The 21,995-nt window shown below is 46.4% G+C and overlaps 2 protein-coding genes across 4 annotated transcripts in view; both read left to right on the top strand.

Moving 5' to 3' along the window:
* Positions 1-21,995, top strand: part of LOC142907390 (uncharacterized) — a 366,512-nt gene that overhangs the window by 213,745 nt on the left and 130,772 nt on the right. The gene's annotated exons all lie outside the window — the stretch shown is intronic.
* The window catches only part of LOC142907345 (guanylate-binding protein 1-like), a 162,645-nt gene that overhangs the window by 33,306 nt on the left and 107,344 nt on the right, over positions 1-21,995 (top strand). For all 3 annotated transcript variants that reach the window (XM_076056765.1, XM_076056764.1, XM_076056763.1), the window contains exons 4-6: positions 5,973-6,210; positions 7,303-7,480; positions 18,747-19,030. In XM_076056765.1, coding sequence (XP_075912880.1) covers positions 5,973-6,210; positions 7,303-7,480; positions 18,747-19,030 — 700 coding nt within the window. The remainder of the gene's footprint in view (positions 1-5,972; positions 6,211-7,302; positions 7,481-18,746; positions 19,031-21,995) is intronic.

Below are 21,995 nucleotides of genomic sequence, written 5' to 3'. Positions count from 1 at the left end.
AGTGCAGCCACGCCAAGTCGCCAACATTCCAATGTGTTCATCTGGCGGTTTTGCTCAAATTCATTTGTTGGCAGTTGGCAGTCTGTGCTGCAGCTGAGGATGCCCCAGTGGCCTCCCTCATTTCGTGCGGGTCAGCTGATAGACATTTTGGCATTGCGGGCACCCCGCCGTACATCAAGTGAAATAGGAATTATCCTTAGCCCCACATCCATCTCTGTGGCTTATCACGTGACCTACTAACTGACAAGGCTGCTGCAAATGCAAATCCCCTTCTCTGCCAGCAACCAGCGCTATACTACATAGTGACCCGTTCCATGTCACTACATCACCCCCAAACCAAGCCGGCTGACCTCCATCCCCTGCTTAGCGGAACAACAAGAATAATAGTAACCAGAACAATCAACAATTTCCGACGCGAATGCACAACACTGAACCCGGCCCCCAGGGATAAAAAAATGCTCGACGACCATCAGCGTGCCGCAGACCGCGAGCATCGGGAAGGACCTCAAATCAACTGACAGCCACAGTCCGGCTCGCCTGTGTGGCCGCCCGCCAGATGGCGTCGGGACTATTGGAACAACAGAAAAGGGGGGGGGGTTATCTGAACTGAACAGTTTTGGAACGGGTCCTCATCGCCAGGCCCCCAAGCGGGACAAGAATGGGTTCCCTGGGGACCCCCGAGACGATGTGTAAATGGCCTAACAGGTGCGGCCCCTCCCGGGAAGAAGACGAAGGGGTAGAAGAAGAAGGAGATGACGGCCGTTCGGCCATCCTTGGTCCGTCTGCAGACGGTGCAGCCGGTGGGTCCGCGGGTGTCAGGCGCTGGGATCCTGCAGGCGAAACATTGAAATTCTGCTGAGGCTCATCCTCCGTGACCGTACGCCGGGGCTCGTCGGACACATCAGGCACCCGGCACTCAGGTAGTGGGGATGAAGTGGCATCACAAGGTGGAAAATAGGGTTTCAGCCGTAACAGGTGCACATACCAGCACCTGCGACCGACCTGGATACTTATACACTCCAGCCTCCTGATCTCAATCACCTCAACCAGGCCCTGCCATGGCCTGTCCAATTTCGAGGATGTGTCCAGGGGCACGTTGGGGCAATGCAGCCACATCTTGACCCCAGGTGTCAATGGGTTTCCGAATCCACAGAGTCCCTCAAACTTTCATTGGCGACTTGCCATTTGACCAAATTAACCCAAGACTCCTCCTGTGGATCCGTCAGCCACCTGATCGTAAGCTGAATGTGCATGGGACACAGCGGCCTTCTTTGAGCCTCCATGGGGGCGATCGCATTCCCTCTCATACATGAAGAAAAAGGGGGAGAACCTCGTTGAGGCGTGAGGGGCCATTCTGTAATCGGCGAGAACAACCTGAACGTGCCAGACTTTGTCCCATTGTGCAAGTGCTCTACCATCTCGTCAGTCTGGGGATGGTAGGGTGACGTTCGGATATTTTTAGTTCCCAGGGAGTCGCACACCTCCTTCAATAATTTGGAAGAAGATGTTCCAGGGCTCCCTTATCCAAAAAATTGCCATGTAAGAATGTGTCTGTGATGGACGCGGCCGACTGATCCGGCAAAGGCTATACCACCGGCCACCAGGAAAGGTACTCGGAGTGGTGGGATATGGACCGAGGATATCGAGAGCAACGAGCTCGTTAACACGAGACAATTCGATGGATTTCAACTAGCGGCCGGGCCTGCCTCGGTGATGGCTTTCGGCGAGCGCGCTCAACACATCCCTTAAGCATGTGGTGCACATCCTCCGACATTCCAGGCCAAAATAAGTCACGCTTTAGGATAAACAATGTCTTCTGCACCCCAAGGTGCAACAACCTCACATGGACTGCCCGCGTAACTCTACTCTGCAGAGCAGTTGGCACAACAATGCAGTAACGGTGCACCTCCTCATCCCACCTCATTAGTAGCCCATCACGGAGGACTATGAGGGACATTCCTGCTGGCCCCTTTTACCACCCCTCGTTCCCACGCCGCAATTTCAACAGGGAGACGTCCTCCACCTGGAGGCTCTCCCAATTCCGCGTGTGTGAGACCAATCGTGTTGTCGCAGGGGATGGTTGCCGTGGATGATGGAACCTCAACCGACTCAACGACCGTGCATGGCAATTCTGCAACCACAGGTTTGCATCGGCCGGCACCGATCAAACACGCACAGCGGCCCCTCGGCGGTAATCACTACAATGCATCTGAGTTGCAGTGACGTGTACCTTTACTGTAGGTGATCGTGAAAGAATCATCCCGTAAAATTTCCAACCAGTGGGAGAGCTGGCCAGACGACTGGTCAACCTGCAGTGCATATTGAAGAGCCATGTGGTCCATGCACAGAACAAACTGTCTACCGTAAAGGTACAGCCGGTATTGTTATAAAAAAAATCACAGTAGCCAACAATTCACAGTGCGTCACACAATAATGCTGCTCTGCAGGGGACAATACATGGCTTCCGTAAGCTACGACCCTCTCTACCCCGTTCACCACCTGTGACAGTACAGCGCTGATTCTGGTGTTGCTGGCATCTTTGCACAAATGGCAAAGAAAAATTGGGGAATCCAAGGGGAGGCGCGTTGATGAGACTGTCGCGCAGTGCGACAAATGCGGCCTCCTCCTCCCCCCACCGAAATCTCTGGATTTCACCTACTGATGTGGGGGTTGGCCATGTGCGCACGCACGTAGGTTTGTCAGGGTCAATGGCTACCAAACACGGTCCATTGCCCTGGGCCCTGCGGCCATCCGCCACCAGCCAAAGTCCGACTTTTGCATGCAGCAACACAACGAGGAGTGGCGGTGGGTGAACCCAACACTGTCTGAGATCAAAATGTGTGAAGTGACTGTGTCGGCCTGGTGTATTGATGCATCGCAACTTGCCTGTGAGCCTGGGGAAGCAGAGGGCAGAAGGGCAGGAGGTAGTGAAGGTGGAAAGAACGATCTAGGATCAGTGCAGCATTCCTTTGGAGATGTGGCCCCTCAGGCTGCACATTAAACAAGTGATTTTGGACCTCCACACTGGAGGGGGGGTCCCGCTTCGCCATTCTCTCTCCCATCCTCGTCCCACACCAAGTCTCCCACGCGAGCTCCGGACGAACGAAGCGCAGGCTTGCACAGGCTCCTGATGCTCCAGCTCGTCCTCGTCCTCAAAGGGCCCTGCGCAGGGGGCCACAATGGGCCACCGCTGTAGGTTAAAATGGGCTTGGATGCATCGGGTTACCTTCAGTGATGTCGTCGTCCTCCTGCATGGCAGGCAGAAAAACGCTCATCTCCTGGGCCAGCGAAAGTAGCCTTTCCAACACCAGAGAATCCAGTGCCGCCTGCCTCATCCGTGGATATGTGGCATGGGCCAATGACAGCAGTGCGCTGCAAAAGGCGAGGGGTATCTCGCCCTCCCCCATCTTTGCAGCACAAATTTCCAACACGCGTTGGACGGCGAGTCAAAAATCGCAGCCATTTGGGCATAGGCTTGAGGCAGCATCGCTCTGTCCACTGCGGGGTTGGCATCGAACGGTACCAAGGAGTCGTCTTCCAAGGTGGTGGGTAGAGCTCGTAGCGCCTCCTCATTGGACCATCCGGCGAGGGCAGCGGGGAAAAGGCGCTGAAAAGCTGTCCAGTAGCCCCCCGCAGCCACAACTTCCTTTACAAAGGGCAGCCACTTTTGCAGGGAAGGTACCTCCGGACGAGACGCCGGCGGCAGGTCGAATTTGGGGGGAAGCATTTCCCACCCAATTGACAAAATGGCGGCAGAATTTGGCGCGTCGCTCCCAGCAGGCAAAATGGCGGCCACTTGCGCAGGCTGGGGCTCAACCAATTCCCAGGCGCCTCCACCCCGAGCTGGGCAACTAACTATACTGTAGCGGAGAGCAAGTCCACGAGGCATGCGTTGTGCGCGCGCCATGCTTCTAGAGTTAGCGGCAGCGAGGAGTCAATTTCCCTCCCATGCTGCTCCGCAGGGATTGCCTCCTCAGGACCAGCCACTGGGGTCCTGGATTCTGGGGCTGTCGTAGAAATCACTACTCTGTCGTCCTCTTTGCCCGATGGCACAATGGTAGAAGCCTTCTTCTTGTACGACTTTGACGTATTATGAAAAATTCTAAATAAAAGAAATGCTCTTTAACACTTTTGACTCCAAATGGAGTGATACACTCATAGACACTAGGAGTAGGAGGCACTCTATTTATTAAAGCCGTCACAGGTTACAAAGGGTAACTACACTCTGAGAAAAGACAGCTAGCAGACTGCCTGACTGACGATGCCGAGAAAGTGAAGACGGTGACGAAGACTCCAGCTTTCGGAAGGGGTCCCCATTTATCCTGATAGCGTAGCCTCGCCCTACCGCGGCCACGCCCCACTTCTAGAACATACTAGTGGGTTCCCGGAGCCTACCTCACCAGCCCCCTCTATCACCTTTGCCCCACATTCCTCTCTTGCTTATCACGTGACCTCTTGACAGACATTGCTGCTGCAACTGCATATTTCCTTCTCCGCCACCAACCAGCGCTACGCTACATAGTAACCCATTCCATGTCACTACACTTGCAACAGCACCACTCTGATTCCAATGTCACTAGCATTGGTGTCTGATGAAGAGAGACAAGATATCTGGGTACGCCTCAATCATGCACGTGTACAGCTGTTGGAAAGCATATTTTCGTATGTAAAATCAGTCAAAGATAGCATGAGACACATCTTGAATAAGATAACAGAATATCATAGGGATGTAAGGCATGCTATACAAAGGCCACTTTTACAGTAGCAGATCACTATCTGAACACTCCTGGTGAACATAAAATAGATTTTGCTAAAACCGATGTCATAGACCTACAGGTTATATCCAGTGTTTCATCCATGGAGGACTACAGTTATATCATCTGAATCAATACAGAATAGTGGATAAACACACCAATAAATCAATTAGGGTTCATTTATGTTCATGCTGAAATAATGAACATGTATACATTAATTTATTGACATCGTTTTAAGAATTACACGTAGACCCGATTAATGACACACACCGGAGCAGATATACACATACACTAACACACACAAGGCAATTAGAATATCACGTATGCATGAATACATAACATATCGATTAATAGATAGTTAGATCGTTTATTATGCTTTAGAGTGATGTAATCGGGATTCACCAATCACAGCTCTCTCAAGGATGTTGATAGATGCTCCCAAACCCAATTTAAATTAACACCACAGGAGAATAAGCCACACAGTTGTTTGGGGTACAGTCAATGCTGGGAATGTCCACGTTACCATGTCCGAGGATGAGCATGATTGGCTATGTATAGTGCGAAATAAGTTCAACAAACATATGTACGGAACTTAAAGATTGATCGACCAACAAATGCATTATTTTAGATTTATAGTGTCCGATTGTTAATTGTTGTGCTAGTGGTAGTGGATTCAGTCCACAATTAAATTATCTCTATTTGTACATGGATACACTGGAAATATAGAGTAAAAATGTGTATTTGTAGCCGTGAAAGATTAATATCAGGAGGAACACGTGGATTCGACGATACATATTAAAACTGTTAAGAAAACTATGTGGGCTTGGGCAGGACACATGGTTAGATGGAATTATGGCCAAGGGTCAAGAATAATAACAGTGGCAGTCAAGGAATAGAACGCACCTGAGAGGATGACCACTGAGGAATGCACTGTTTAAATCATATCGTGTGCATGTGCGAGGTGGATTGATTTATCACAGGGTCGTAGGTATCAAAAAATACAAGGGCAACAAATTAAACACACAAAAAGTGGTGGTGGATTGGTGGGGCCTAAATCAAGCAGTGGAGATACCGTGGATGATAATGAACTGTGTTAAAGTCTCACTGAAATTAAAGCAACATTATGGAAACTTATTCCTGCAGTTTGCATTTCATAGATATCTGTGATTGAATAAGGCGATGATTTAAGAGTGATTTCTTAATTACACCTTCGTGCAGCTTTATAACCAACATGACTGAGCATGTGCAGACAAAAAAGACACAAACAGAAGATGAACAGAAATTGGGCCTTCATAACTACTTCCCAAATTTCATTGTGTGCATACGGGACTTCACACTAGAACTTGAGATAAATTCAACGCCTTGCACATCTGATGAGTACCTGGAGGACTGCCTGAATGCGCCAGAACTGGAGAATCTGAGAAAGCAGCGAGAAATGTTACGCACCTGCTTTAAGGTAAGATATGTTAACAATATATCACGTCAGTAATGCACTCTAGAGGTTGGCACCCCAGAACTAATTCTAGAATCACTTTTGCAGGCCTTACAAACAATATGACATGGTGCTGTTTTTTTTTAAATGTGATAGATGGGAACCAATGCTAACTTCCTGTAAATTTCCGAATGGTTTTTAATTGTAATGTAGGAGAACGCGTAAATCTGGACAATTCAGTGGAATTATTTCACGTTTTAGTAGAATCATATAGTTCATAAATTATGGCGACCATGCAAGTTTAGTTTCACAAGTTATTTTTTTCATGCGCATTTGGGTAAATTGTTTATTGCTATTTCTTCATATTAAAAGTTGATGTTCACATCTATTACCTTGCTTATACCCAAATCTATTTCTTTTTTTTATTTCAGATGAAGCATCTGGAAATGCGGTTGATTTTAGATCCAATATAGTTAAACATTATATTGTATTAGTGCGGCGACGAATGCATTTGCTGAATTAACTGTGAATAAATTATACATTGATTATTTCGAGTATAACATTTCTCACAAGGCAATGGGCTCATAAAATGTAACTATGCCGTTTGAAATAATTGCTGAAGTGAATTATTATATCCAAGGAAATATAATTTAGAAATAGATTTGGAATTGCAGTGTTTTGTTGAACTTTACTTTGAAATGCTCAGTAATTAACTTGTCTTACACATAAACAAATGTTTTTGACAAGTTTTAGTTTTTCGAGATGTTAAAACCCAGATGTTTTAATTAGGCCATATTATTGATTTTCTAACCCAGTATCATGGGATCCCAAGCCGACAGTTCAGGGTTCATTTAAATGAAAATGAAAGTCGAAAAATATATTATTCCTGGCAGTTGGAGACTTTGGTTAAGGAATATGAAATTGGCAAAAATAATGTTTTAATGCTTTGAAACATGTATTTCTTTCGTGCCGGATATGTTTATTTTTTATCGTCTGAGACATCTCCGTAATTAATAAAGCTCTGCTCATGTCATGTTTGCTCCTTTATAGACAAATTGCACGTGTGTAGCATATAGTTTTAAATAATGTATGTAAACCTATTTGTCCCTTGCACAGAATCGCAAGTGTTTCGTGTTCAAGAGACCTGTGGAGGAGGAGCTTATAAATAAACTGGAAAATGTGCCTGATGATGAACTTAGGCCTGTGTTTTTAGACACTGCAAACCGATTCAAAGAATATGTGCTGCAAACATCTACCGTGAAGCAAGTTGACAGCGTAACTCTGACTGGCCATTGTGAGTTGTAATCACGCAACATTTTTTTACAATTTGCATATAGCACATTAATCTTTTACGTAAAGTTTTACATAACACAAGCAATCGTCATCAGATGAAAAATATAGCGAGAGAGCTGCCTCGGCAGCTCTCTCGCTATATTTTGTTGCGACCGAAACGTCGTGATCTGTTTCCTCACACACGAATTAAAGGTCGCGGTCTGAGCGTGGCTGTGTTTCACTCCAGCGCTGTCCTCGAGACAGCCTGATCCCTTCACCTGATGAAGGCCGCTTGTGTTGTGGCCGAAACGTCGTGATTTTTGTTGTTTTATTTTTTACCTACGTGACTTTACCGAATAGAACCAAAGAGTATATAAGATGGCACCCTGTCATTCCATCACCCCCGCCCCCCACACACACACACGTTTATAAAATAGCCTTCCTGGCTAATACTCACAATAAACAATCAACTGAGGCAGAAGAGTAACACAAAACAAATATTAAAAAAAACAAGACAACTACAATGTTTTTGTTTAGGCGGAGCAATCCGCAATGAAAAAGGAAGATCCAAGCAACAACTCAGGAAGGTAATAAGGGAGATCGAAGCAACAACTCGGGAAGGTAGAGGGAAGATCCAAGCTACCACTTGGAAAGGTATGGGGAGAGATAAACAGAAAGATAGAGGGAGGGAGAGAGAAGAGAAAAAAAACTTTCCCTCCACATGACGTGCAATCGCGACCCCAAACCCCCCTCATACACAAACACAGGGACATTCCTATCAATATAATCTACAACATTTTGACCATGTCCTTGACTCCGGTCCATCCATCGGGGCTATCTTCGCATTCTTTACAGGGGATGTGGGCTTGAACAGAAGACTCGGAGAAGTTGGTTCCATCCCCGGCTTCACAGGTGATGTGGGCCGGGTTGCAGCCGGCGGCCCATAATATTCGGCGATACCTCGTGACCCGCCAACCTTTAGAGGCTCGGAAACTGTGGGTGGCACAACACAATCCTTCTGATGCACGCTCTCCATGGCCACTTCCCCTGGCTCGTCGGACACATGAGACACCGGCCGTACAAAACTTGGAGGTGAGGTGTCAGTTTGGGGAGGAACATAAGGCTTCAACCACAACGGATGGACAAACCAACGGCGACAGCCCACCCGTATACAAATTCACTGTGGCCGTTTGACCTCTACCACTTCGATGGGACCTTACCACGGCTGATGAAATTTAGGGGACATTCCCAACGGCACCTACGGGCAGTGCAACCACGCCCAATCCCCTATGGCCCAATGCAGCACATGGTCATGCCACCCTGCATTATTTTCGTTAGCCGCCTGCACTTTGGCAGTGTTTGCCTTCGCGTGCTGCCGAGACGTGCTTTAGCATAATTTGCAGGGGCATAGGCAAGATCGGTTTTACTATTGTTCTCTGACAGACCCAATTGAATCTCCATGGAAGGTTAATTTTCTCTTCAATACATGAGGAGAAATGGCGGAAATCCCGTGAAAGCGTGGGGAGCCATCTTGTATGCTGCTAGGACTCCTGGAACATGCAGACCCAAAGAATAAGATCATAATCCGTTTGAGCTGCACTAACCACCTGACAGAGCGCGAATGTAAGCATTCTATGTAGGCGTTCTACCATCCCGTCCATCTTGAGAATGGTACAGCGACGTTCTAATCTTCCTCACGCAAAGCACATCCCAAACTTTGCACAACAGCTTCGATGAAAAATTCCACCCCAGAATCGTGAGGAGCTGCTCGGGGGCCCCTTTATCCATAATATATCCATGCAAAAAACGTCTCGGCAATAGAAACTGCTGACTGGTTGGGCAACAGCCAGGCCATCGGCCAGCACAAAAAATATTCAACACCAACCCGGAGAAAATGATTCTGTAAAAAGACAATGCGTATAGGGAGTCATCCATGCATGGGAGCAGCTTTGCATCTAGACAAAACCTAAGACTACCATCATGCTTCTTAACCAGTACCACGGGTGCTCCCCAAGGGCTGGTAGAAGGAGAAATTATATCGGCGGCTCACATCTCGTCCACCACCTGTTGTACATGCACTTTCTCCAGTGGACTCAACCGATACAAGTTCTGACGAATCAGACCAGCCTCCCCTGTATCAATGTGGTGTTGTAACAGGGAAGTTACACCCGATATCAAATTTACTTTTACTAAACACATCCAAAAACTCGCGCAGCAGCAACCTAAATTATCCTCGCTGAACCAGGGACAACTGCGGATTTTCCTAAGACAACACGTCTGCCCACCACTCGTCCGATCCTACACTCTGTTCCAATGCGCCAAAAATCCCGTCGCCCGCAATCCCGGCACCGCCGCAACAAATGGCCGTCATGTGAGCCAACACCATCTCTGCCTGAACCACAGCTGTTCCCGGGCCCGCTCCTGGTTCAGGCGAAGGACCGTCTGTGCACCGACCAGCGCTAGGCCACAGATCGCTGTTTTTGACAGAATAAAAAGAAGGCTCGCCTCCGGGTTAGTAATCCACAATCGTTTGTGGTAGCGCAACGGTATCAACATCTGCGTGCCTAGTGGGATTTCCACCGAGTCCATGGCAAGGGCCTGCATCGTGTCACTCGCCACCGCACTTTTGTGTGGAGACTGCAAGAAAAACAGTCTATGGCCCGACGACATCTCCACACAGCCTTGATCAATCAAGATCTTGAGGGGCATCTTATGAAAAAAAATCTGTGCCCAAAAGGCAGGGCATCGCACAGCGTCCTCGAGATCAACACAGGTCCAACCACTGCGATCTCGCCAATCTCGACACGGGCCTCTATCTGCCCTATGATACCCATACTCCCTCCATTCACCACAACGCATGCATTTACCAGTGGCACTATCAGCGCGATGCTGGGTGGAGATGACCCGTGGATGAAATGAGCCTGGTGTCTGGTGTGTTGCGACTCACCTGTCGGGGTTGAGATGTGGCCGTCGGTGGAGCTGAGGGCACCAGAGCCGTCATCAGGGGCCGAGGATGGTTCTGGCACCCCCACACGAAATGCTCCAGCTGTCCACAGTGAAAGCAAGTAATAACGGGCCTCCACAGCAGACGATCCCCCTCATCTTGCGGTCTCCTGCCATTCGGTCATTGTGTGGTCTCCCCGCGACACCGACTCCATACTGAGATCGCGGCTGTGACGTCCCCGCTTGGTGGCAGGTCCACAGCCGGCTGTCCCTCGACACATCGCGACGACCAGCCATCCAGCTTGCCATTTCGGCCGGGTTCCCCTGTCCACGTCGCCATCTGGGACCACGGGTACAAGTTCTCATGGGCCTGCAGACATCTGGCAGCCCAACGGGTTGTCTGCTTTTTTTCGTCAAACACCGGCAGGACGATCCCCATCTCCCGCACTAGCACCAACATCCTCTCCATAACGAGCGAGTCCAAATGGTGCCCGCCGACAATGCCGTGCACTCTGCAGGTGAAATGGCGGCCGGCAACCGCGTGGTCTCCGCCGCGGGAACCGCCGCTGCAGACAGCAGCTCCGGCGAGCCCCGCGGCCCACTCGCCATCCCCCGGGACGGCAGGCGTGGACATGGCGAGCTGCGCGACCAGCTGGCCGATGGTCACGAGGAGCAGATCGAGGCGGCCAACAACCTTGCACCACCCATCCTCGGTTCGCGACTCTGGAGGATCGGTGCCCCTCTCCCGCTGAGCCTTAGTAGCAGCTCCAGCATCCACGAGGTTTTAACTGGGGTCCCGGTCCTGGAGCTGTCGGAGGGATGACCATCTCACCGTCCTCGTCCTCAGATGACAACTATGCCCTAATGCCTATGGAATTTTCCAACAACTTCTTTCACAAGTAGTAGTGTCAACGATTCAGAGACAGAGTTTCTAGGAGGCACACTCTCCGCAGTACAGTGAGGGAAAAAAGTATTTGATCCCCTGCTGATTTTGTACGTTTGCCCACTGACAAAGAAATGATCAGTCTATAATTTTAATGGTAGGTTTATTTGAACGGTTAGAGACAGAATAACAACAACAAAATACGGAAAAACGCATGTCAAAAATGTTATAAATTGATTGGCATTTCAATGAGGGAAATAAGTATTTGACCCCCTCTCAATCAGAAAGATTTCTGGCTCCCAGGTGTCTTTTATACAGGTAACGAGCTGAGATTAGGAGCACACTCTTGAAGGGAGTGCTCCTAATCTCAGCTTGTTACCTGTATAAAAGACACCTGTCCACAGAAGCAATCAATCAATCAGATTCCAAACTCTCCACCATGGCCAAGACCAAAAAGCTCTCCAAGGATGTCAGGGACAAGATTGCAGACCTACACAAGGCTGGAATGGGCTACAAGACCATTGCCAAGCAGCTTGGTGAGAAGGTGACAACAGTTGGTGCGATTATTCGCAAATGGAAGAAACACAAAAGAACTGTCAATCTCCCTCGGCCTGGGGCTCCATGCAAGATCTCACCTCGTGGAGTTGCAATGATCATGAGAAGGGTGAGGAATCAGCCCAGAACTACACGGGAGGATTTTGTCAATGATCTCAAGGCAGCTGGGACCATAGTCACCAAGAAAACAATTGGTAACACACTACGCCGTGAAGGACTGAAATTCTGCAGCGCCCACAAGGTCCCCCTGCTCAAGAAAGCACATATACATGCCCGTCTTAAGTTTGCCAATGAACATCTGAATGATTCAGAGGACAACTGGGTGAAAGTTTTGTTGTCAGATGAGACCAACATGTAGCTCTTTGGCACCAACTCAACTCGCCGTGTTTGGAGGAGGAGAAATGCTGCTTATGACCCCAAGAACACCATCCCCACCGTCAAACATGGAGGTGGAAACATTATGCTTTGGGGGTGTTTTTCTGCTAAGGGGACAGGACAGCTTCACCGCATCAAAGGGACGATTGACGGGGCCATGTACCGTCAAACCTTGGGCGAGAACCTCCTTCCCTCAGCCAGGGCATTGAAAATGGGTCGTGGATGAGTATTCCAGCATGGTAATGACCCAAAACACACGGCCAAGGCAACAAAGGAGTGGCTCAAGAAGAAGCACATTAAGGTTCTGGAGTGGCCTAGCCAGTCTCCAGACCTTAATCCCATAGAAAATCTGTGGAGGGAGCTGAAGGTTCGAGTTTCCAAACATCAGCCTCGAAACCTTAATGACTTGGAGAAGATCTGCAAAGAGGAGTGGGACAAAAACCCTCCTGAGATGTGTGCAAACCTGGTGGCCATCTACAAGAAACGTCTGACCTCTGTGATTGCCAACAAGGGGTTTGCCACCAAGTACTAAGTCATGTTTTGCAGAGGGGTCAAATACTTATTTCCCTCATTAAAATGCAAATCAATTTATAACATTTTTGACATGCGTTTTTCTGGATGTATTTGTTGTTATTCTGTCTCTCACTGTTCAAATAAACCTACCATTAAAATTATAGACTGATCATTTCTTTGTCAGTGGGCAAACGTACAAAATCAGGAGGGGATCAAATACTTTTTTCCCTCACTGTAAGTTGGGGCTGTGCTCGAGAAGGTTCATCCCCCCAGCGTCGGGTGAACAATTCTGGGCTGAGCAAGTCTTGCTGTTCCCGTCGAACGAAGCGTTTATATGCTTGAGGATTAGAGGGAGATGACGTTTTGCAGATAGATAGGTGGCAAGTTACACAGTGCTTTATAGGTTTGGAGAGCAACCTTGAAATGGATGCAGAAGCAGTCTAGTAGCCAGTTCAAGCTTTGAGGGGTAGGCATATGTATTCAAATCGGCTAACCCGATGGATCATCTGGGCAGCTACATTCTGTAGTAACTGGAGCCTCTGAATCAATCCAAGTTGTAGCTCTGCATAGAGGGCAGAGATGAGCGGGCACAATCCTTGGAGTGGTGGAAGAAACCTCACGATAGCTGTGACCTTCGAGTGGTTGGTCAAGCTCTGACCGAATATCACACCAGTGTTGCGTACTTCTGACACAGGGTGAGGGCATGCTCATTAAAACATATTCTACACTCCTGCTGTTCCAGCTTTTATAAAGATTTTACAGTGTATTTTAATTTGCACCTTTGTTTTCCTCTTTTTTACCGTATTTCTTTTGTAGCAAACTTATAAACGAATTACTTTAACCTGCATTCGATTTTAATGTTGTTGTTGTTGTTTTAAGTTCAAAGACTAGTCGGTTTTGTGGTATCTCTTTGATGTCGACTTATGCAGCCTGCTCTCGCCTCTAAACACACAGATAAATTCAAGTCATATACAAACATTACACTAATATTATAACATACATCATGCATTAAAATACACGAGTGGTATAGTTTATCATGTTCAAGTGTTATAGTGTATAGTGTTTTACTTTAGAGTGTTATAATTCCTAGTGTTATAGTCTATAGTTACTTTGATAGTGCATTGTCTTTGAGCTGTACACCTTTTGGCGTCCTCTAGTCTAGCCCCGTTTGAGACGAGGCTCAAAAGAAAGCTGTCTCTGGTGTGGATCAATCAGTATCAAGGACAATGCATATATTATCAGTTTTTTGTTTGTATTCTGAAGACAAAAGGCTTCAGTTTTGTTTCCAGAAAAATGGAGAAATACCCGATTCTCATAGTTTATAGTGTTATAGATTATAATGGCCTAGTTTATAGTGTCATCGTTTATAGTGGTATAGCTTATAGTGGTGTAATTTATAGTGGTCTAGCTTATAGTATTATAGTTTAGTGGTAGAGTTTATAGTTATACTATTAGAGTTCACAGAGTTTAAACTATGGGCGCTGATCAAAGTGGTTAATGAAAGATTAAATACATTATCCTATCACAGGACACCAGCACGCTGCGTATATAACAGCAACAGAAGCAAAACAGCAACAATAACCCTAGCAACAAAAACAGCAATTTTAACAACAATAGCAACAACAACAACAGCAGCAGCAGCAACAGCAACACCTTGCTATGGCGACGTTCCAACTTCTGCTTCTACTGCTACTGCTGCCCGGCTGCTTGTGGCCAGGCCCTGCTCTCGTGGGTCTCCGGCTGAGCGAGCTGAGTGATCTGGTCAAGCAATGCATCTCCTATTCCATGGAGAATAGGGAGCCATACCAGGAACTCCACTTGGCCTGGATCGCCAAACCAATTCTATCACTTAAAATTGTCACTGATACATTGGTGGGACTCACCAGCAGATTAGTCCCAGCATCGAACGTTAAGAAGGGAGTGGTGATTGGTCAACTTTTTGGTTCAAACTACTCGAGTTCCGCAGCCACTCTGCGACAATCTGCAGTGGAAATTCCGACCCCTACCCCACCGTGTCCGTCACTTGTTGCAATGCCTCGTACATGGTTGTTCTGCAGATCTGGTCAGTGCTTCTTTCTCCCCTACTTCCACACGATCATGGAAGAGCACCTTCATTACCATACTTCTGCTGATGGGTATCAAGCCACACCCCGGACAAGGTTTCCTCAAGTTTGGACTACCCTCTTCATCTCTGCTGGAATTATTTTCCGAGCTTTTGGGTCTGCAAGACTGCGGGTCACTTGGTTCTCGCTACATTATCTGTGGTGACCTGACCAACTGGTTCTTGTGGTAAAATCAACAGTGATCTTGAAGAGAGTATCGACAGGTACAATGTAACCCAGGACACCAGTGGTGCACCATGTCGCTCAGGAAATATATTGGATCACATTTTCACATCGGCCAAAACCGCACCTGACGAGCAAAGTGGCATTACCGATTCGCCCCCCCCCCCATTGGCTGGACCGCGATAATTTTGTCAGAATATCCAGTCATTATTGGCTGTCTAGATCAGGCATCGACGGTCTAATCACTTGGAGTTCAAGTAGAACATGACATCACTGCTTTTCTTGATGAACTTGTGCCCATCCGGAAAGGCGCAAAGAGAACGGGGAAAGCACAGAGTAACTGACTGTCACCTGAGGCGATCGTTATGAAGCAGATGCGGAGGAGGCTGAAGGCTGTTTGGAAGAAAACTGGTCTCGAGATTAATCAATTCACATACACAGCAGCCTGCAGATCTGAAACCCGACTCATTATTGAGTCTCCCAGATCATTCTATGCTATGCAAGTCAATGAGGCAACTCACGACCCCCGTGCTCTGTGGCACATCGTGAAGGGTCTGCTGCATTCCAACCACCTATCAACTGGTTAACCCGGTTTGTGCACGGTACTTGCGATGTTCTTTACCAATAATAGTGACAATCTAGATGGCAGTTTCCTACTTGAAAGTAATGCATTCTCCTGGCACTCATGGCGTGTTCATCGTATGGCTGCCAAATACGTCATTCCTACTCTACTACATCCAAACATTAATTTTCAAATCGTGTTCGGACGTACTTGCACCGCTGATTGCCCACCTATCAAATATTTCTCTCATCGAGGGCTGCTTCCCAAACCGGTTCAACATGGCGCAGGTAATACCGTTCCTGAAAAAGAGTTGATTTGAGAAATCGTGATTCCGCAAACTATATCCCAATCTAAAACCTGACGATTTCAAAGGTCGTAGAGCACTTGTATCTGAAGGGGTTACTTCCACACATCGCCGTGACAGGTAGATTAAACCAGTTGCAGTAAGCGTGCCTTCTCTATTCAATATGGGTGAGGCTTGCCTGGAGGTGAGAAGTCATTGAAGCACGCCTTGCAGCATCCGGACCAGCACAATCGAGGCTTAACTGGCACCGCACCTCCAGATATTTGTTCCAAGACTTGATAGACTGACTTGGCCATCTGGGTGCTTCAGAGCTGAAGAGGTCCATTCTCCCTGGGGGATGAATGGCAATTATTGTACACATTTCGAAGAGGATCTCAGCCGACTGTCATCACAGGAGCCGACAACCTTAAGTAAGCTTCTGCAATTTTTGGTCCAGCTGCATTAAGGATGTAAAGTCCGACCTCAACACCATGGCGAGCATGTCGGAGTAGCAGTTTGCATTTCATCAGTCATAAATAGTCGAGATTTTGAAAAAAATGGTGTAGACATTGTTCAAAAAGTGTTAGGTATTTTGGCTGTATGAGGAATGCCGAAGATAATGGCATGATCACTGAGATGGTTACCTAAGACTCCCAGATCCTATTCCTCACAATGTTGACATGCTTCCCCCTTTGCATGTGTAGCGGCATCACTGGATGTCACTGTGTGAAGTCGGCCTGGGAGAAGCCGAATGCACAACGTTGACATTGCAGACATCCCTGTGAGTGGCTGCAGTGCCGGCCCTAGTGGGGCACGGCCAACACTGATGGACAGTGATGGGTGGCACTGCGCTCTGTGTGTAGTGCCAGCCCCTGGAGGATAGGGGGCGAGAGTGCCAGATACGGTACGGGGTTCAGAGGGGGCCATGGCACGCTGGTTGCACCCTGAGGTCTCGTTACCGGAGGTACCGACCGGGGGACCCCCAAAGAGGGGGCTGGGGGGACTACGTGTCCGGGGACAGGTCCTTCTCGAGGCTTCGAGGTGGGCGTGGCTAGGGGCGGAGTGAGCCCTGGGACTTGGAATACAAGCCGGAGCCCTGAGCGGCACCGGCTGCCGTCGTATGAATACATATCTCCACGTTGTCGCCTGGAAGAAGAGCTCCAACTATGGGAACCGGACCCGAGCTGGGGTCCAGTCCACAATAGCCACCCCTTGTGTGCAAAGTAGCTAGCCCAGAGAATATACCTCCTCAGGTTATTTGGTGAAGGGGCAGCTACCCCTTTGTATTAGGGCTATTGTTAAATAAACGTGTTGCCTCCATGAATAAGCCTCTGTCTCCATCTCTACCCACTACATATGCATCACACCTCGTGTGAAAAATAGGCTTCGTTGGAGGATATTTTTGACGTCAATTGGTTCTGATATACCTTGATCTATCTTTAATTCGAGCTATAGCTGAGTTTGAAAAAAATGAATGAAGAGACTTGATGTTAACTTCCGAAAAAATGTACAGTTTTAATGTTTTCCAAATGCCGTTTTGAGCATATAGTTATCATATCCAGTAGTATTGTCTCTATTGACTATACTTGTCACTTACATTATATTCTCATTATATTCTAAACATATTTTTACATTTTAAGTGAAATTGACATTTTTACTTCCCCTTATTCACATTGCACTGCATTTTTGTTTTGTTAAATTTAGTTGATATTTGTAAAATGCAGGAATCCATACTCTTTGATTATTTCGGTAAGGTCACGTAGGTAGAAACAAATAACCAGCGCCAGATTACAGGCAGCCACGAGCAACAGCACGGCCACTGGCTCCACCGCCACCCCTCCTCTGTTTCTGCCATGGATGGCTCAGACGGTACGAGCAGCCTCACCGGGGTTGCTGGCAGCGTCACGGGGCCACCCAGCCCGGGGCCCTCCCACAGAGATGCTGGCCCGGAGCGGGGCCCACAGGGGTGCTCCCTCGCGAGGCGGAAGCGGGAGTAGCTCTTCATTTAACAGTTAAAAATATTTTCCCATCAACATAACCACCTCCACGCGTGAACCTCCACTTGGCGGTGGCTTTGCGATCTTACATTAACATGCTCGTGTCTCACATTAACACAGCCACCTCCACGCCCTCGTCTTGAGACCCCTCTCCGAACTTACATTAACATGCTAATTTCTCACTTTAACATCACTCTGACAGCCTCTCTCTCCCCCTCCCATCGATTATCTATGCCCCACCCCCCTCTCTCTCCCCCCTTGCCTCCCCTCTCTTATCTCTGCTCCCCGTCTCTCTCTCCCCCTGCCACCGATCTCTCACTCTTGCCGCGGCAGATCTCTCTCCCCCCACTTACCCTTGGGTTGCTCCCAGCTCAGACCTATATAACCTCTTGTCACAGCAGCTCTCTCACCTACATCAGCAGTTTTCTTGATGTAGTTGTCTCACCTGATGACAATTGCTTGTGTCGCGATCGAAACGTGATTTATTTTTATTTTATTTTTCTACCTACGTGACTTTACCGAAAGAACAAAAGAGTATATATTGTGTCCCTAAATTGTTTTTTGATGTAGCTCCGGTCGCCTTTGCAAAATCGGGAATATGGCATGTATCTAAATCGCTTTATTTAATCTCCTTGTCATAAAAAGGGTACACTAACTGTAAAACAGTTTCCACTGCTGGAACGTTTTGCTCAGTCACATTCTTCTCATTACGAATCTGGTTCCGGCAGCTTATATCGTTCATAACACACTTCTAAATGCCATTAATTACAGATAATTACGTCGACATTTCAGCACTGATTTATAAATAATCATGCTCAAATGAATTAATTGGTTTCCATAACAAAATGTACAACCATATTACCCTACATTTTTTCCCTCTTTTTCTGAACAGCATTCCTGACACTGGTGGAGGAGTATGTCAGTAACTCCAATAATCCCAATTTCAAACTGTGCATTGAGAGTACCCTAACACATGTGGTGAACACATCAAACAACAGGGCAAAGGACGAAGCAATTGAATTCTACAACAAGAAAATGGAGTCAGTGAAAACAAGATTTCCGTTACCTGTACAGGAGCTCTGCAAACTCCATGAAGACTGCTTCCAGGATGCGATGGAGTTGTTCAATCAAAACTCAGTTCTTGACCGGGAAAAAACACACAGAAAGGAGCTCAAGGTCAGTGACCTAAACATTGAATTCCACAATTTCACAATCATTCCCTAAGGCCCTAAACATGAGGGCTTGTTCATGCAATCAAAAGACATGCCATTACATGTAACTTCCATTTGTATGGGATAGAGTGTTGTTCCCTTGCATGCACGGATTCTACCCGGGTGCTTTGGTTTCCGTCCACAAGTATGAACACTCATTAATTTGCTGATAACACCTTCATATTTGTATATATGTATGTTGATCTTATTTCACACCATAAATAGCCAACCGTGTTTATCAGAGGTGCGGGGTATATAGAAGACTGCAAGGCTTGGGGTAAAATGTGGAACCAACTTACTAAGTGGTTAATCTCTTCCAGCTTGTCTGTGGTTCCTCCTCGCACTTATAAGTCGTTAAATGTCTTCGAGAGTGAGTGAATACTGTGCAGCAAATTACAAGTTGAGGTCATTATTATTATGAAATGTTATTGTAAATATTCATGGTTATTTTTACATACATTATCTCATCTACCCAATATCACTATTAGCTGGGAGTAGCAGTTTGCGTTTTAGCAACTATAAATTGTTTAAATATGTATATAATTTAATTTTGATTTAAAGCTTTCGTGGCTGCAGTAATTCATATTCTTAGCTCTTTCGGTAAAGTCACGTTGAAGAAAAACAATAAAATAATAAAATATATATAAAACAATAAAAAAAATTCTCACGACGTTTCGACCATAACACAAACGGTCGTCATCAGGTGTGTCGGTTTGCATTAATTTGAGGTCATTATTATTAATGCAAACCGACACACCTGATGACGACCGTTTGTGTTATGGTCGAAACGTCGTGATAATTTTTTATTGTTTTATATATATTTTATTATTTTATTGTTTCCCTTCAACGTGACTTTACCGAAAGAGCTAAGAATATGTATATAATTAATTGATCACACAAGGCCCATTAACCAAAATTAGATATTTACTGCAGAATTTGCTTGTTTTTTTATGCAGAAAACGATCATACGATCCCATTCTCCACTCTCTTCATAGTTTGTGCTGTGATAAAAAAAACTGTTCAAGTGTAGAACTGATTGAGAAATTGAAATTATATTGCAAATATAAAAATCTAACCACATTGCTAAGACTGAGGTACGTGACTGGCGGTCAGCACGACCTCCACAGCAACCAATCATGTGCAGCGTTTCATGGGATCTTGGGTTCAAGGTCCTAATCAGTCCTGAACTGTCGCAGTCAGGTATTCATCAAATGACCATGGGACATCTTTCGGGTTCGTTTTGGTCACATTCAAAGGAACAATTGAATAGTAAGCTGAAGAAACCGATGTCGTGTTATCAGATCGGCCAGCAAAGCATGTCGAGATCAAGTCATCTCTACTTACCAGCGCAGTTCCAATGTCGGGGGGTCCTGCCTTTCCGGTTCACCACTGCTTCATTCGCATTGCTCAAACTATCTCTAAGAATTCTATGCTGATATCACGTGCCCATAACTGAGACCCATACTGTAGCATTGACACCACACAAGCTCCCAATTTCGATTAGAGAGAGAGATGCTACTGCCTCAAAACCACGTCAAGCTAATTTATTAATGAACCTGCCAGATTGATATATATGCCATAATAGACGTCTGGGGGTCCCAGGGTCCTACTCTAAGCCCGGTCTTCTGTCTTCGGCTTGAGGATGACTGCCGAACCCGTTCAAGGTTCTGCAAACCTTCGGGGTACTATCAAAGTTGTTTTTTTCATGAAGCCATCCAGATACAGTATGTAAAAATAGACATAACTTCAATCGAGAAGATGGATACAAATTGAGCAATCATAGGAAGGATGGTATTAACCAGGTAAAACCTTAACGGGTTTAAGATTGTTCCATCATATCTGCCGAGTTAATTTCCCCCAGCATCGCAAGCGTTTGGCATTGTTGCTGCATTGGCACTCGTGCACCGTCCGTGCCTTCTGTTGTTGTTGTTGTTGTTAAACTTGGGCTACTCCCATCCCCAAACCCTTATAAACAGTTTGCCTTTAGAGGCTGACTCTGTCTGATGACAACCGCTTGCGTTGCGATCGAAACGTCGTGATTTGTTTGATTTTATTTCATTTTTAACTACGTGATATTAATGCTCAAGAAAATGCAGCATTTTTTAAATGCTAAGATAATTATCACCATTTAATATCTGAAGTACGCCAGGAAATTCTAATTATCTTACACGAAAGCAGAGGTGGGGAACCATTTTCCTACTTATGGCTTAATAGGAGTTTAAAATACCTATGGTGGGCAACCACACAAGGACACATGCCTTGACATTATCCAATAACAACCTGAAAAATAATATGCATGTTGATGGATTATAAAGAGGCCATTAAAGCTAACACATACGGGACAATTAAGTTCACTGTGTTAATCTAGTGAGGTAAAATAGCTTATAATTACTTTTTGGGGAGGACAAACTGGACACCAAACTAGATGACAGTTTTTCAATTTTTACTGAACTCCAAAGAAAAAGACAGCAAAAAAACATTGTTTAGCAATGTCCCTAAAACTATAAATGTGCACAGTATTCCCTTATTACGTTCTGGAGATGCTCGTGAATAGCACATTTCACGATTAATGATGTTGGCCTACAAAACTCTATCGTTTTGATGAATTACCTTAAAAAATGTCGTGACATCCGACAATATAGTCTTCAATAATAGGCTTATTTATTTCTTCCAGCAAGTAAGACGGTCTTCAAGAATTCCCTTCACTCCAAGCCTTCCAAACGCTCTCACTTCCTCTTTATATATTTATTAAGCTCCTTTCCTGAAGATTCCTTGACCTGCTTTCCCTCTAGCCAATCACCTTCCACTTTCCTAACGGATTCCAACCGTCCACCGTATCAATCATCCTCCATTTTCCGCTCTTTCCATTTGTATTTTGCCTCAAATCTCTTCAATTCCATGCCTCTAACGAGTCCCCTTTCAGGCACGTT

The sequence above is a fragment of the Petromyzon marinus genome, chromosome 78 (assembly GCF_048934315.1).
Source record: "Petromyzon marinus isolate PM22_M1 ecotype Great Lakes invasive population chromosome 78, UKy_Petmar_22M1.pri1.0, whole genome shotgun sequence".
NCBI lineage: Eukaryota > Metazoa > Chordata > Hyperoartia > Petromyzontiformes > Petromyzontidae > Petromyzon > Petromyzon marinus.
This window is presented reverse-complemented; position numbering and strand designations above follow the sequence as displayed.